Source organism: Typopeltis vanoorti, chromosome 3 (assembly GCF_054136105.1).
Source record: "Typopeltis vanoorti isolate ZY-2024b chromosome 3, IOZ_Tvanoo_1.0, whole genome shotgun sequence".
NCBI classification, from domain to species: Eukaryota; Metazoa; Arthropoda; class Arachnida; order Uropygi; family Thelyphonidae; genus Typopeltis; species Typopeltis vanoorti.
Genome location: NC_143551.1, coordinates 108,734,916 through 108,752,696, shown reverse-complemented (window position 1 = coordinate 108,752,696; position 17,781 = coordinate 108,734,916). Strand labels below are relative to the sequence as shown.

Below are 17,781 nucleotides of genomic sequence, written 5' to 3'. Positions count from 1 at the left end.
ATGAAGAAGGGTCCAAACTTTTAAATGAAGAGAAGTGTGTGTTAATACATGTAACTTACGGAAAAATATAATTAATTATAAATATGTCAAATTTATCCCGAACACCCTGTATATAAGTTCACTGCTTCATATCTCAATATAAAAATGATTTTTGCAGAAAGTTGGTCCAAAAATGTTGGATCATGAAGGAAAAGAAGCACCTGGAGACAGAGGATATAAGTAAGTTTAACAGCTTTTGTGATCTTACTTTCTTCTTTATACATTATTAAATCTTTTACAGACATTCTTTTTTTATTGTTTATTATTATCTTGAATCAAGTAAAGTAAGCACTTTTATTAGAATTCTTCAGAAATGCATAAAAAATTGAACTTTTTCTTCAGAAGCAATAAGAGTGTTCAAATATAAGTCCAGGATGATGGTGAATTTTTGTTTTGTTCAGATTATTTACAACGGTGCAGGAGCAAAATCTGTAGAAATTATAGTCACTAATACCATTCTAGCTAGATTGAATTGAATCAAATTATCATTTATGATATATAGGATGTTTGTGGTTCAGTTTTGTTTTTAATCAACATATTTTTATTTACAGAATTGGCAAAATAAATTGAAGTAATATTAATAATTCTGATTGCCTGGGTGGAATTGAATGAAATTGTATGACTCAAATGAAAGATTAATTCATGCATGATTCTTCTTATGCAGCTTGCAGTCATGAAAGGTTTTTTTTTCTGTAAACCTATAGTACATTTGTAGTTGGATGGGCTAAGAATTCTCTCCCTCTTTTTTTTATTTATTTTTATTAATTTTGTATATTTTTTTGGTATTTTTATTTGTTTTTTACATGTTCTGGAACCCCTGCTCTAGATTCCAAACATGGAATTTTTCAAGCCACTTCAGCCCTTCAATAAGCAGAACAGTGGGCCCACTCCAGGCACTGAAATTCATCTCTCACCTAAAGACAACCACAAACATTCAAACCTGCAGCCTGTTGGTTGGATTGCTAGTCTGCTAACTACTCACTGACCAATTTTTACAAAAACTACTTTTACTTGACAGAGTTCTCAGGAAAAATTTGTTTCAGACGCCATGATAGTTCTTGCAAAAACAACAGAAATACTAACATTTGAAAATTCTATTGTGAACAGTTTAAATCTGTATTCTATGTAAATAGTTTAAAGGGTCTACTTTCTTAATCCTTCTTTCTCCCCCTCCCACCTTTTATAATTGTAGTTTTATTGCCAAACCAGTTTGAAATAATAATTTTTTTCATATTTTTTGTTAAGTAGAATAATTTTTATTTGCAACCCAATTCAAAGTAATATTAATTTAATATACTTCACTGTTGTAAATATTAGTCCCAGATGAAAGGAACAATGAAAAAGAAATTTTTTTCCCCACTATAATTCCATTTTTATAGGCAAAACAATTTGAAATGATAATAAATACTTAAATTATGAAATTTTATTTATAGATGCTAAAGCATATTGATTACATGCACTGTCTTCTGTGTTATCCACCTTTGGATTCATTTCTTCCTGGCATCAAAATCACTTTGGAAAAATATATGATCATGATATCTGTGTACCAGTTTGAATTATTTGGTTATAAAATAAAAATCTTTAATTCTTTGCAGTCTCAATATCAGTTTCTGGTATTGAGACTGCATGTTTTTAGATAAATAACGAGTTTAATAAAACTAAACAAATATAGCTCTACAAGTTTCATAAGTCATCAGAAATACATTGTCGTGGGGTATTAGGAAAAGTTGTACAAAAAAGAGACAAACAATTAATTACACATGTTAGATGTCAAAACTTCACATTTGGTACATATAAATAAGTAACCAGAATTTAAAAAAATCAAAACATTAAATTAATTACTATATATGTGGAACAATGCTAGCTGCTGTGTCATGCTCTGTAGCATTGCATGTGTCATATCCTAAGTCCATGGCAGTCAGTAGTTAAATTTTTAATGAAAGCAGAACAAAATAAACTTTGTGTAGGATTAAGCCTGATTTTTTCATGAGATGATGTGGAAGTTTTGGTGGATGTAAGAATCTGGAGATGTTATATAGTGGTGAAAAAAGTCACTTTAATGCTGTAGTCATGGAGCAACTATGCCACTTTGTAACATTCTTGTTGTAAGGTAATATCATTGCAGTCTTAAAATCTTAAACAAGATTTTAGGAATGCAATGCATTCTTAAAATCTTGGTCATTACTTAACCAACATTAGAACAGAAATGAACTACACTACAACAGGCATAACCTCACTCTCAATGATTCTTTTGGCTTCATAACCATTGAGAGTGAGGTTATGCCTGTTGTAGTGTAGTTCATTTCTGTTAATTGACAGTCTGGACATATGTTTTATCTCGTAATGTTTTAATCATGTCTATATTTTCTAATGGCTGATGGTCTGAAGTGACATGTAAAAATCTTTCAGTTGTGGTAGGTTTTCTGCATACTGAAAAGGACAAGATTTTTTTCCCTTCGTTTATTTTGAGAAGGATATTAAGGAACAGTAATAATTTGTGATCTTCCAGTTTAAGAGTGAATTTTATATTGGGATGCAAGTTATTGGAATAGCCTTTGAAATGAATTAAGTCATCCATTGTTCCTGACCAAATAATGAAAATATTATCAATTTAGCATAGCTAAGGTTTTGGTTTCTTGTGATGGTTTTTAATGGTGTTTGTTTTGAAATTTTCCATAAAGAAATTGACCAAGACAGGAGAGGGTTGTGTGGACACATGGCATGTGCAAAATAGCTTATCTTTTATTGAAGAAAAGGTAAAAGATTTAAATAATAGAGCCTTCTGGCATCCTAGCAATTTTAGATGTAGTCAGTCTTTTCACCAATGTACCTAGGGATGATACAGTGGATTTATTAGTAAACCTTTTCTCACCAGGCAGAGTAAGACTTCTAAAATGGGAAACACATTTTTCTTATTTCAGAACAAATATTGGATCCAAAAGGACTTGCCATGGGTTCCCCCATTTCTAACCTCTGAAAAGAAAAAAATTTTAACCGTTGAAAATAAAAACTGTTCATCAGATAAACAGTTTTTAATGAATTTCCAGTCTTTTCTTCTCCTGATTTTACTGTGAACATAATGGCAGTCTGCTGCACTTGGGCTCATCAACTTTAAAAACTTAATCAATTTTAATATTTCTTTTATAGAAAACAAGATACAAAAACTACAATTAACAAGGAATAATATTGATATGTTTTTTGAACAACTGAAGTCTATAGTCCTTAGGGAAAAGCTGTGTGCAGAAGACTTCTTGCTCCTTTCATGCTCTTATACCTCTGGAAAAGCATATCAATCCAAGAAGTTTGCTTCGCATCTTTGGAGCTGGACAGTGAATGAATGCTGATCAGTAGCTCATGTATCTATGAGTTTTAGGATTGGTGTTAGCCAATTCAGAATACAGAAATACAGTGGTATATCTATGATATAGTAGCTGGAAGAGTTTTTAAGAGATGGGTCATTACTTAACCAAATGGCCCTTTTCTAGACAGCATCTAGTATCTTAGAAATAGTTTTTAATGCACCTTTCCATATGTAAGAACAGTATTCTAAGTTAGGCCAGATTTGGGATTTGTACAGAGTTAAGAGTTGCACAGGAAATTGGCAGTCAATTTGCAAAGGCTGGAAGTTAAGATCAATATTGGTAATTTGGTAAGGAGACTTGTTGCAAACCCAGTCAAAAGCCTTGGAAATATTTAGAATGACCACATGGATGATGTTGACCAGGAGACGCTGTGGACCAAGAGTGGCAGAATCCATATCGATGGTTACTGATAAACTAGTTAGCTTTTAGATGTTGAAGAATACTGATTGTTGATAACTTTTTCCATTGTTTTTGATAGAACTGAGATTAGCACAATGGGATTGATAGAGATTCGTTGGATATAGGCTTTGATCGATGTAGAAGGTTACCAGTAGGTCATCTTTGTCTGGATGATGTTATGATTGTACTATATGGATGAGAAAGGTGCAAACATGGATGGACAGAAGTTCCATGCAGTGACTTTTGTGAGGGATCAAAAGGCTTGACTGCCATTTGCAAGTGTGTTACATTTGGTTCTTTCAAAGTCAGATTTGAATTGACTGATGGTCTTTTTTGCACCTCTGTATGCTGCCTTGTAGGCAGGGTGGAATGCTAGAGTTCTGGTTTTAAGCACCACCTGTGATATGCAGATTATGCATATTGAACTCTTCAGCACACTTTTTGGAAAACCAAGGTTTAGATAGCAGTCTGGGCTTTTCAGTGAATGGAAGGTAAAGACCTCCATTCCAGTAAATACAGGTAACCCTCGTATAACGCGGATGTTAGGTTCCCCAAAAATGCCGCATTATATAAATCGTGTTATGTGAGATTCAGATCACATAGGAAAAGTAGGGTTAGGTTCCGAAATCGTTTTTTTTTTTTAAGATTATATAAACAATGACATATTGAACAAAAAATATTTTTTTATTTAAATTAGGTAATTCATGTAAGTTAAGAAAACAAATAAACTATGAAACAAATACATAGTATAAAATTATAAATTGTACGTAAACTTCATTGCACATAATACATAAATGTTTTAGGCAAAATAAAATAAAGTGTATATTTTAATCGTCATCACTCTCTTCAAAACTAACATTTCGTAGATGTTCTTTATTTACAAGTGGCCAGGCGTTGTCATTCACTTGAAATCTCTTGGACATTATTAGTATAATTCTAATTGCATACTTCGACTGGTTTAGTTATCAAGAAGTCAATAATAAGACCTTGCTTACCACTATGCTGCAATTTTTATGAAATTCATAATATGGAACTAAACAAATATCCAGTTGTCTCGTGAATTTTCTGGAGCGCTCCATTGAGAGATCATTATCCATAAAATGATTTTCTTGCCAAGTCCAATCCTTCTGCTAATTCTTTAATGGATTAATCAGAATCTTCGGCAGAACTTTCCCTGCCATTTGGTTCGACATCATCTATTAATTGTACCAGTTCCTCCTCATTTAATTCTCTTTCCCCCGTCAATTAATTCACTAATTTTGTTTTCAACCATATCGCAAAAGCACTCTTAAGTGGCCATCACTATAAAACTTTTTTTTTTTTTACATAAAAAAAAAAGCATTACACATCGTATGTGAGGCACCAGGAAATGAAGTGCTCAGCTTGACATTAACACACTTATAATTTTTAATGCGCTTTCTTGGCAGAAAAAGAAGAAAAATTTTCAACAATAAATACTTTATACAGTAAACAATTGCCGTACATGCGTGCTAAAGGGTATTTCCCCTAATATAAATTTGCTACTTATAACTACATGCGCGATACAGGCAGATGCAAATTTAACAAAGATAAAATTTGATTTTTAAGTCACGCATTGAAAAATGTATGAAAATATAAAGGGTTACTACAGTTTGTACACTGTCTTATATCGAAACCACATTCAACAAGGGTTACTACAATTTGTAGACCGTGTTGTGTAAGTACCGTGTTATACGAGGGTTATCTGTACTTCAGTTATTTGTTTAGATTACGTGTCTGTATCCAAAGAGTGAAAAGAGTAGCTAGTGTCCAAAGAAAGCAGGAGTAGAAGTCACCCACACAGATCATTTGGCCCTATTACTGTATTTATTCAAATATAACTCGCCTTTTGTGTATATCTCATACTCTTGATTTTACTTTACAAAAAAAGTAATTAAAAAGTTTTCCATATAGTTCACACGAAAAAAGTTTAAAACTTTAAGAAATAGATTGTGAATGTTGTTATGGTAGTTTGAGATATTTTGAATCAGAAGTTTCATATAGTTTGTCAGTTGCACAAAAAAAAAAAAAAAAAAATATATATATATATATATATATATTGAGAAAAAGTTAATTGCTTCTGTGATGTGATGAGACAAGAAAGTGGTAAAAATAGTTTTGATCACTTATCTGTGATGAAGTTGTAACAGACTAAAGGGAACCAAACAACAGCAAGAAAAAATACCCTTAATCCATATTCAACTATTGAAAGATGTGAGTAAACTAAAGGAAACCAAACAGCTGAAAAAATAAAGCCTTAATCTGTAGTGGACTATAACAATTATATGAAGATGTGAACAGAGCTGGTCAAATTTCCAAATGCTATCATTGTGTAAAAAAAACACTGGAATGGACAAATAAATTATTTTTCATTGTTGTACATATGTTGCCACAATGCCTTTTGTATTGTATTCTGAATAAGTAGCACATAGACACAGTCGAAAATATTTAATTAAGATGAATTAATTACAAATATTTTGATTCACATATCATGGATCATCATCAGTATAAAAACAGTTTGAAATCAAAAAATTAAACAACAATGGCAGTATATGGATAATGGAATCTCTCCTTATATGCAGTTGCAAGACAGCCAGATAAAAAACGATCCTATTAGGATCAGTTGAAGAGATGGAATTTTATCTTTTGGAGATGGTATATATATAGTGAGCTAATTGAATTTATCGTCTTAATAAGAAGAACAAATTGAGTCTCACAGAACTCGGGATTAGTAATATTAGTCACAGGATCCTTTGGAATGACACCAAATTACAACATAGATGTTCCTATAAATATGTGCATCTGTTTAAAGAAAGTTCCAAAGTACTTTCTATAAACAGATTTTCAACCTTAGCAATACTCTATATGCCAAAAAGCTGGGAAATTATTAACTAAGCTGTTTATTTATATAGGTTTGTCAGAATTAAAGTATCCCTATTTAAGGCCTTGTGGAGTGCCACCCAGTAATCCAACTTTGCAGGAATACATTGTACATTTGGAAGCAATATCTGAGAGTGGGGAGTAGTTCCAAAATTTGGTACATCATACAGCACCACCACTGGTGGTGCTGTATGATGTACCAAATGTACATGTAGTAATTTTTCTGTGTGTGTGTGTGAAGGAGAAAAGCAATACAAATATAAATAACATTTTTATTCATTTCCATTATGCATTCAAGGGCTGTGCTGCTCTTCCTGGTATGCCACAAACTGCATTCTTTGCACAGTGTATTCAATGGCAGAATACAGCTGTTTGGGACTGATGTTGCACACATGCTACATTATGCTATCTATCAGCACTGGCAAGTTATCAGGATGATCCCAGTAAACCCTGTCTTTGAGAAATCATGGGGGGGGGGGAGATTAGGTGAGCGAGGCAGCCATGTAGAAGGAAATTCACTGCTGATCACTCTGACCTATGAAATTGCATAGGCACTGGCACAACATTGTTTATCATATTGCAATACCCCACAGCAGTAACTGGCAAATGTCCTCAAAGAAGAAGAATGGTCCAGTGATAAACAAAGCAGTAAACCTGCACCAGACAATAATTTTCGTTGAATGCAAAGAAATTTGTTGGATTGCATGCAGGTTTTGCATAGCCCATATCTGGCATTTGTGGATGTTCACAGCTCTGTTCAGGTGAAAGAGAGGTTCATCTCCATACAAAAATCATCCATGACCATGCAGCATCCAATTCCACTCAAACAAGGAATGTTAAAGACTTTCAGAAAGTCTTGCAGGTGCAGTTCTTGCATATTTTTATCCATTCTTGAATGGATGGAAATGCAGAATCTTCTGTGGAATTTTGCAGACTGTTGTGTATGACACATCCATGTGTCTTGATACAGAACATGCACTGCAGGAACCAATGCTGTTATTCATGGTCTGCACCACAACAGCAGTTGCAATTTCATTCACTTGTCCTGACTGATTGGTTTGCAACCTCTGCCAGGTCTAACTCCCAATGATCCCATTTCTTCATAGCAACTAATCATTCATCACAGAGCACATGGAAATAATTGATCTTGTTGACATTTATCAGGTGACGAAATTGTGGAGTGCAGCAACAGCATTGCAGTTTTATAGGTGGTACTGCTTCATGGGCAAAGCATGTTGGGACAAGTTTAATGCTATTACTTGTGGTCATTATTAACAAACAGAATTAAGTGGAAAAACCCATATTCATCTTTTTAAGTTCTCCTGGCACCTGCTGAGTTGCGTGATATGCAAATCCCATGCATTTGATGTTCATAACTCCCCTTGGAACTATTTTTTTTCTCAGATATTGCTTCTGCATGCTGTGCAATGTATTCCTACAAAGTTTAGCAGTGGGTCATTGGGTGACACTCCACAAGGCCTTAAACAGGGATACTTTAATTTTAATTACTCTTTGTGTGTGTATATATATTATAATCATACTCACGTACACTTCAACTGATCCTAATAGTATAATTTTTTTACCTGGCTGCCTCGCGACTGCATATAAAGAAAGATTTCATTCTCCATATCTCTATGATGTTTAATTTTTTTTGATTTCAAAGTGTTTTACATTGATGATGATTCATGAAATGCGAATCGAATAATGCATAGTTATCTATCAATAAACTTTGTATTGCATAAAAAATAGTTTTCTGAATTTCTTTGGTTCTGATATATCGAAATCATCAATCACTATGTTCTCCTAAAGAAGATCCAATACATAGAATTTCAGGTAAGTTGGCAGAGCATTGCCTAGAGTGTATCCATTGCTAAGAAGAAAACATTTCCCATGAGGAAATTGCATGTTTATGCAAGAAACAGTATTAGAAGAGAACCAGGTATTATTGCCTCCATTGCAGTGCTGGACTGTAAAATAAGTGGAATATATTTTCAATTATTTCACAAAGAAATTATACAAGAATGGAGAATAGTTCTAAGTAGTGAATAAAGAGTAATTCAACTGTTTTGAAAGAAGACATTTCTTTTGTTAGTTGTAAAATTTTATATGTTGCATAAAAGAGGGAGAGAGGTTCCTTTAGTGTAAATGCTAAACTATAAGCGTGTTTAACTTTCTCATCATTAAACTACTTACATTTTTTTTTTTTAATTTCAAAAATTATTTTTAATAATGTATTACAGCTATAGGCCTATTTTATGTAGCTTTCTTATCATATCATTAAGCTACTTTAAAAAAAAAAAAAAATTATGCAACAAAAATGCTTTGTGTTTGTAGTATATTGTATTTATAGTATAGGGATGCAATTCTAGCTCGCCTGCTTGTGGTACACTCTGGATAATGCTAAAAAGCTAGAGAGACTTGGCAAACAGACTATATTCTCGATCTCTTGGTCAGGGTACACATGAACTCGAAAATATGAATTAGTCATAAGGGAAAGATGACTAGACATATTGGACCTGTTGTCCGAATTTGCCAAATTAACATCAAGGGTATATGTAGAGCAAAATGTGAATACCTCCCAAATATTTTATATGACAACAATGTTGACATTGTTCTTGTTCAAGAGACTCACTGTAAGGATGAGGACTAACTCCGCCGCAGTGGTCGGATTCCTGGTTACATTATCATTGGAGCCACTTACCATCATGCACACGGCCTTGCCACTTACCACCTAGAAGATTCCCACCTCATTACAGTCAACATTGTCAGCAGCATGCATCTGATAACAACGAAGATAGAGAAAGAACATGATCATTACCAATATGTATACCAACTGGTAGAACGGCTTCCACAAGTTCTACCAGTGCACAACCACCCTGTGATGTATATAAGTGACTTCAGCAGCCACCAAACGCTGTGGAAATATGCTTCCAACGATGAATGTGGAGAGACTTTGACTGAATGGGCAGAAATTCACAACTTGCACCTAATTTTTGATGCAAAAAAAAGACAGATCTTCCTTCAGGTCAGCAGCTTGGAACAGGGAGTACACCCTGACCTCTGCTTTTTCACTCAGGACAACAATGGATGACTGTTACCTACGTCGAGAAGAGTTCTCTCCAATTTTCTGCAAAGCCAACATAGACCAATTATATTAGAGGTAGGTCTGCAGGTACCCCCTTTCAGATTCATCCAACATCCCCACTGGAACTTCCAGAAAACCAACTGGGATACATTTGCTGCCTATCTTGACAAATGTGTCCATTGGATTCCTCCAACAAGCAATAATTAGAAGAGGTTTATGGGAGCTATTTTAGCTATAGGTAAGGACCATACCAAGAGGTTTCCACAAGGAGTATATCCTCCTTGTGACTTCTGAAAGAGCTTGAGGACAAAAATTATCTCCATCTTAAAACCAGGAAAAAAACAACAATGAACCAGAAAATTACTGATCAATTAGCTGCTTAGTGTCTGTTATAAGCTCCTAGAAAAAGCTCATCCTCAGTGGGATGATGATAACCTGTATCAAGAATACCTAGAGTGTGGTAACCCTGACATTGCAGATGAACTCGTTCGTGGCCTTGACACCAACCGATAGAAGAAATGGACCGAGACAGTAGAAAGACTCAATTTTCATCACTCCAGTAGAAAAGCATGGAGTTTTCTAAGAAAACTAGGTAGTGGCACCCTGACTGTCTGGAAACAATCAGCTATTTCTCCTACTCAGTATGCATCACATATTATCAACACATCAAGATATACTGCCAAGGACAAACAACACACTCTTCAAATAAAAAAAGAAATTACATATTTGAAAAATAACAGACCATCAGATTCATGACCTTTCACTCTTGAAGATATTAACACTGCTCTAATGGATATGAAACCAATCAAGGCTCCAGGTTTCAATAGGATTCATCCCTATTTCCTGTTGAAGTCAGGCCAAAAAGCCCGACAGTGGTTGGCTTGCTTCTTCTCTGACAGATTGGTAGACTTCCGAAAGAGTTTGAGGACAAAAATTATCCCCATCTTAAAACCAGGAAAAACCAACAACAAACTCAGTCACCCTGCTTAGTGTCTGTTATAAGCTCTTAGAAAGGCTCATCCTCAGTAGAATTGTCCCTAAGATAATAGAACAAGTCCCAGTGGAACAGGCCATATTCAGACATAAATGAAGCTGCTGTCACTCATGACACATATAGAGGCAGGCTACCAATAATGCCTGAAAACTGCTGTAGTTTTGTAGACCTTACTCAGCTTATAATACAGTCTGGGTGCAATCTGCAAGTTACTCCGTGCAGTCCCTTGTAGAACAATAGCTACACTAATGGATATTCTTAAATTAATTATTATTAATATTCTTTTTTTTTCAGCAGTAGTATCAACTGTAAATGTAACTATTTTATAGTAGCTTAGGTTATGTAATATCTTACAATAGCTTGCAGCTATAGCCATAGTTTAGTAAATGTAGCTTATATTATTGCCACTCTTATTATAAAATTAGTTTTCTATTTCCCAATTCTACTGTATTCCAATTTAAGCACATCACACAGCTAGATAGATACAGATAGTTTTTTCTGCAGGCCATCTCTAGAAATACCTTTCTTTGATATTATTCATCTGAATCACTGTCTAAAAATTCGTGGTTAAAATGTCCAGCTTCTTCTAATATCCCATGCCATTTTCCCTTCCCCTTCATTTGTTCTTTTAAAATGTGTTATTTGTGACAGTTCTTTTGTTATCATTTTTTACAAAAATCTTAATCTTCATTTTAAATGTAATCTTAATTAAGTTTTTTAATCCACATTTCAAACTTTTATCCTCTTGAATATTAGTGTATAAATTCTACAGGTCATGAGAGTGCAAGGAAATGTTGGGTGTAAAATTTATCAATTTTGTATAATTTTTCCCACCCTGTTATAAAACTTTTTTAAAAAAAAACCTAGCACTTTAAGAACCTTCCAGAGAGAGAGATTTTGTAGTTTGTGCGCAACTATTTAAATTTAGTTTGTCATGTTTATTTATCATAATGCATAAATAATTCATGTTGTAATTTTCAAGGTATTTTGGAGCAGCAAAAGACCTACCAGGAGTGAGAGAATTGTTTGAGCAGGAGCGTAAGTATATAGATCGTAATAAGTGAAAATAGTACTAAAAGCATTTAATGTGCTTATGAAGTATTAAATAAAAAAAAGAACTACTTTGATTTTTATGAAACTAAATCCAAAGTTCATGAAGCCTTATTAGCTGTTTCATTTCCTTCTTTTATACCATCTGATTTTTCCAGAACTATTTCGAGTAAAATCAATCATTAATAATGCACATTTTCTCATAGCTGGTACTGTTATATTTTGTTAGGTATTTCTCAGCCCTGCTTTGTCTTTGTTGTTCTTTCACTTAATATTCAAAACTTGTGAATGGGTGACTGCCTTAACTATCTGCTGTTGGCATTTATTTATTTCTACTAGATGTTATGTTCTCACACCCTATAGTTTAACAAATTTATTTGTTTTACGGTTGCCAGTTAGACTATGTATATTGAGTAAGAATATAAGATTTTAAACTAAAGACAAAGCAGATATTGTTAGCATTCCCTACTGACATTAATCTTTACCTTCAATCAGTCGTGGCTTGATTATATTTACAGTTCATCTTATGCAGGTTCAAAATTTTCAGGATAGTGCATTGACAGCAGAATCAGTCCAATGTGTTGTTTACAAACAATTTAATTAAATCGAAAGGGAATATTTACACAGTCTGATCTAGATTAATATATATATATATATATATATATATATATATATTAATGTGTGTGTGTGTGTGTATGTATGTATGTACCCGCCACCGGAAGGTACTAACAGGAACACAGATACAGAAATAACATGAGGCAGTAAGTAGTGTGAGGCAGTAAGTAGTGTAAAAAGCTTTATTAGGCATAACTGAACAGTTCAATAGTAGTTGGATACTTAATATGGTTTCACATCAGGTGCTCAAAGTTACGACCATTAGCAGTGATGCATGCCTGACACCAACGGCACATTGATTTCCGTACATTTTTGAAAATACTTGGAGTTTCCCAGATATTAGCAGTGGCAATTGCGATTCTTGCCACGAGGTCCATGGGCAATTGTGATTCTTGCCACGAGGTCCATGTTAGAAGCAACAGGCATTTCGTACACTATAGCTTTAAGAGTCCCCACAGAAAGAAATCAATGCTCGATAAATCAGGTGAGCATGGGGGCCATGCGACAGGTCCACCACGCCCAATCCATCGAGCCCCAAAGGACCTGTGCAAATACTGACGCACAGAAATGCCAAAATGGGCTGGAGCCCATTGTGTTGGAACCACATCTGTCGATACGTAGTCATTGGGACATTGTTCAGTAAATCCGGCAGAACTTCTTCCAGAAAGATCCGATACTTCTGGGAGTCCAGTTGGGGTGATAACAGGTATGGGCCGACTAAACAGTCAGCAACGATACCTGCCCATACATTAATGGTGAAGCGTTGTTGTGCAGCATGGGATCACACAACGTGTGGATTCTCATTGGCCCACACATAAGCATTGAAGACCCCTTCGCGGGTAAATGAAGCTTCATTCTTGAACAAAACACAAGTTGGAAAATCGGGTCTACGGCACTTTTCTGCAGAAACCACTGCGCGAATTCCACACGTCGAGGATAATCTTCGACCATCAGTAACTGGACCCATTGCAGATGAAATGGATGTAAGGAACATCCATGAAATTGCTTCTCTCTTTTTTTAGTTCTCCAACAACAAGAATCGACCTTTCCTTTTTGTGTTATATCAGCTGCCCTATGGGTGACTCAAAATATTTCTCCACTTTTTTAAACACATGAATCCCAGTTGTGAAAGGTTGTAAGCCTATAGTACATTAGTACCATTGGCAGACTAAGATTTAGAAAATCTGGAAATTCTAGAGATCAATATACAGCCTTTTCAAGCCATTTTAGACTTCTAATAAATAGGGTGGTGGTCTCACACTGGGCAGTGAAAATCTTCCACCACCTAGAGGCTTAAACAAATATCCATTCCTTCTGTAGGATAACTACTAAAGGTGGTTTGTTGGACATTATCCACTCAGTCATCTGATAAACCTACTTCTTCCTTATTAGAACCTTTCTGGTCCCATTTACACAAATAAGCAGCATGTTCCAATGAAATGAATAGTTTATCTTTGGGTTTAGTGTTGAATACTAGAGCTACACCTTCTTTTCCCCTGAACACTATTCTATAGCCTAATATAATATTTTATATTCAGGCAGTAGTGAATTATTATGAAGAATCAATTATCTCATCTGTGTTAGGAATCTTTGCCTTATAACTAGTTATGTCATCATTAGTATTTCTGTAATTCTTCCATCAGCCCCACTTCTTTTCTGTCAATATTTCTTACTTTGATGGGGACTATATTCAGTTCTTCATGTAAAGGCTTTGAAGATACTACTGTCTAGAGCAATGTTTCTCAACGTGGGGCATAATTTGAAAATGTACATGTACATATTTATACATATTTATGTTATACTTTTTCAGAACTTGGCTGACTGTTATGCTAGAGGGGGGCATCAAAATCTTTGAGATGTTGAGGTGGGGCATGATCCAAAAAACGTTGAGAAACACTGGTCTAGAGAATAGAAGTTTATTAAATACAATAAGCAATTATAATGAATATTTCAGCCTCCTTGTTGGCATGAATTTTGAATCTTTCTTGATGTGACAAAATCATGCCTAAAGCATTAGAGAATTTACGGGGGAGAGGAATATGTGTCTTCATTTCTTTTGACTTTGGCTGTTTTCATCATTAAGCAAAAAATTAACAGTGACTTTTTGCTGTTAGCCTGTCCTGATGGAAACCGTGTAAATGTTGTTTAGCCAGCAGCTCAACCAGTATGACATTTGACCAAGTTCTACCATTATATTTTTGCTTGTTATTAATTTAATATATAATACAGTTTGCACAATTAACTCCCAATCTGCCAGCTCATCCTTGTTAATTTTCTATCCACGTGGCTAATAATGGCATTCACCATAGGAAGGTGAGGATTAAACATTGGGTCAGGAGCTCTGGTCAGTCCTCTGCATTCATTATAGGCTGTTTGATCTCCCTGTTATCTAACTTTGACACACAAACAATCTGGGGGGGGGGGGGAGAAGGGGATAAATACATTTTTTATTTATCTGTATGTGTATACTCATTGTTGTCAAATTCCTGATATGTTAACTTCTGGGGGGAGGGGGAGAGTAGCATGTCATGATAATATGATATGCTATCATAGTATCATGATACTATGATGGCACTACATGAAAGTTTACTGCTAACCTATCTTTTTAATTTCTGTTTAAATGACCTATCACATGAGATTATCTTTGCTCACACATTCCTGAATACTAAATATATGTTCCTTATTCATACCTCCATTTTTTATTATGATTCTTATATTGATGCCATCTGTCCACTCTAATTTTTTTCTGAATTCTAATATTTGTGATTTCCATTCTTTGGTTAACTGTTATATTTCTAACCTCTTGCAGACTAATAAGTTAAAATTGATTTGAAAAATGTCTCATACACAGTCACTTTAGCATTTTGAATAATTTCTCTCTTATTCCATATAAATTTATGCAGTGTGCCATACCAGCTTTGCTTTTTCTGTTGTGTGTTTTCATATTTAATTTTCCATCTTTGCTAAAAAAAAATTGTTCTTCAATAGCCGAAATGTTTTACTAGTCCTAGAATAAATTTAGTTTAATAATTTATCCAAGTGTGAGCAAACAAAGTTTGAGCCTGAAAATATCTTCAGGACTGGGGTAAGGTAGTACAACACTGGGAAACTCGTAGCAAAGGTGGACCAAGCTAACATCGCTCCTATCTCAGTATCTCCCATAATGCAAAACACTACCTTACCCCAGTCATGAAGATATTTTCACGCTCAAACTTTGTTTGCTCACACTTGGATAAAGGATTAAACTAAATTTATTATAGTCTAACCAAGTAAAAAAAATAAATTTTCAACATCTTTCTCTAAATCCAGAGTAATTTAATAAAAAGGTAGCACACCTTTTGGCAACTCCTATAGGTAAAGATGACCTCGCTATTGCTTCTGCCTGGTATCTCCACGTCTGGGCCTGGCTCCCACTGAAGAGACCTCAATAAAGGTCGAAACCAGTCTGGGTAGTGGCACTTTCCTTAATGCATAGCATTATACATATCCGCAAGGAGATGTGTTTTGCATTATGGGAGATACTGAGATAGAAAGTGATGTTTGCTTGGTCCACCTTTGCTACGAGTTGCCCGATGTTGTACTACCTTACCCCAGTCCTGAAGATATTTTCAGGCTCAAACTTTGTTTGCTCACACTTGGATAAAGGATTAAACTAAATTTATTATAGTCTAACCAAGTGAAAAATAAACTTGTCCTAGAAGTTCACCATTCAGGATGCAGCTGATGTTCTTAGTGTTCTATCCACTTTCATTTACTCTTTTTGTTATTGGTTTTCATATCAAATCTGTTAGAAAGAGATGCCAAGAAATTATATTCTTGGTCTAATCCTTTATCTAGGCATAAGCAAATAAAGTTTGCACATGAAGTATCTTCACAACTGTGTTTACTTGTACATGGAAAATATGTAACTGCTGCATTATTTCAACCTTGGTATCCCTTCTGGGACTGACTTCTACTGATGAGATCTCAGTAAAGGTAGAAACCAGTCTGGGTAGTTGCTCGTCTCATAATGCATAGCATTATACACACCCAAAAGGATGTATGCTTTGCATTATGAGATACTAAGGCAATTTGATATAAGCACATCTTACTATATAGTCAAATTCTTAGTGAAGAAATGGTCATTTCACAATTTTTGCATGATATGGCCTCTGTTAAATTAACACAGTATGTTTATAGGCCTTTATTATGAGGCTGGTATGAAAAGTTCTCGGCTTAACAATGAAAAAACAAATAATTTCAAAATTTTTTTTATTTTTCAACGTAATCACTTTTAAGACTATTACGTTTATTCTAGCGATGCTCCAACGCCATTATTCCATCCCTGTAGTGGTTCTCAGTAAGATCTGCAAAATACCCCTCTACAGCTGCAATCACCTCTTTATTTGAAGAAAAACGCTGATTAACAAGGAAGAGTTTTAGTTTTGGCAAGAGATGGAAGTCAGAGGGAGCCAAATCTGGGAAATAGGGTGGATGTTCCAGCAATTCATAGTGCAGATCCCTTAATTTTCCCATTGCCAAAACACCTTTGTGGGTATGTGCATTATTAAGATGAAAGATGATTTTTTCTTCTGCACACCAGGTCTTTTCTCGCGAATTTTTTCGTCTAGTCTGGTTAAAAGATTGCAATAATATTCCCCGGTTATTGTTTTACCCTTTTCAAGATAATTAATAAACAAAATGCCTTTAGCATCCCTAAACACTGATGCCATGACCTTTCCTACACGTTCTTTTAAAATGCCTATAGTCTCAGCAATTTCACGCACTTTGACTTGCCGGTCATCCAATACCATATTGTGCACTTGATCAATGATTTCTGGTGTTGTTACACGTTTTGGACGTCCTTCATGTGGATCATCTTCAAAGCTGGTATGGCCACATTTAAATTCGGCAGCCCATTTCTTAATTGTCGAAAACAAAGGAGAAGAGTGCTCATTAACTTTTATGAGCTTTGAATGAATTTCTTTTAGCGTTAAACCTTCTTTTACAAAGAATTTTATAACTGCACGATACTCATTATTCATTTCAAGGGATACAGACAGCACTTTTGCTTCAGGCAGCTGTATAAAACAAACTACTTGATAGAATGACTTGCAATTTCACATGGATGCTTATGACAGATGTATCAACTTAGGAAAAAAAAAAAAAAAATCTTGCCGATAGCATTGCCATCTGTGGTCTAGGCTGAGAACTTTTCAGACCACCCTCGTACATCTCCATTCTTCCTAATCACTGCTGCCCACAATTGGGATAAGGCTTGTATTCCTGTCAGCATTTTTTTTTTTTTTAATGTTTGATTAGTTAGGTGACTTCATAAAATAAATAAATAAAAAATTTAA

General features: G+C 34.7%; 1 protein-coding gene across 2 annotated transcripts in view; it reads left to right on the top strand.

Moving 5' to 3' along the window:
* Positions 1-17,781, top strand: part of LOC150108458 (pre-mRNA-splicing factor ISY1 homolog) — a 128,989-nt gene that overhangs the window by 76,571 nt on the left and 34,637 nt on the right. For both annotated transcript variants that reach the window (XM_090415861.1, XM_090415860.1), the window contains 2 exons: positions 158-219; positions 11,760-11,815. In XM_090415861.1, the coding sequence (XP_090271987.1) occupies positions 158-219; positions 11,760-11,815 (118 nt within the window). The remainder of the gene's footprint in view (positions 1-157; positions 220-11,759; positions 11,816-17,781) is intronic.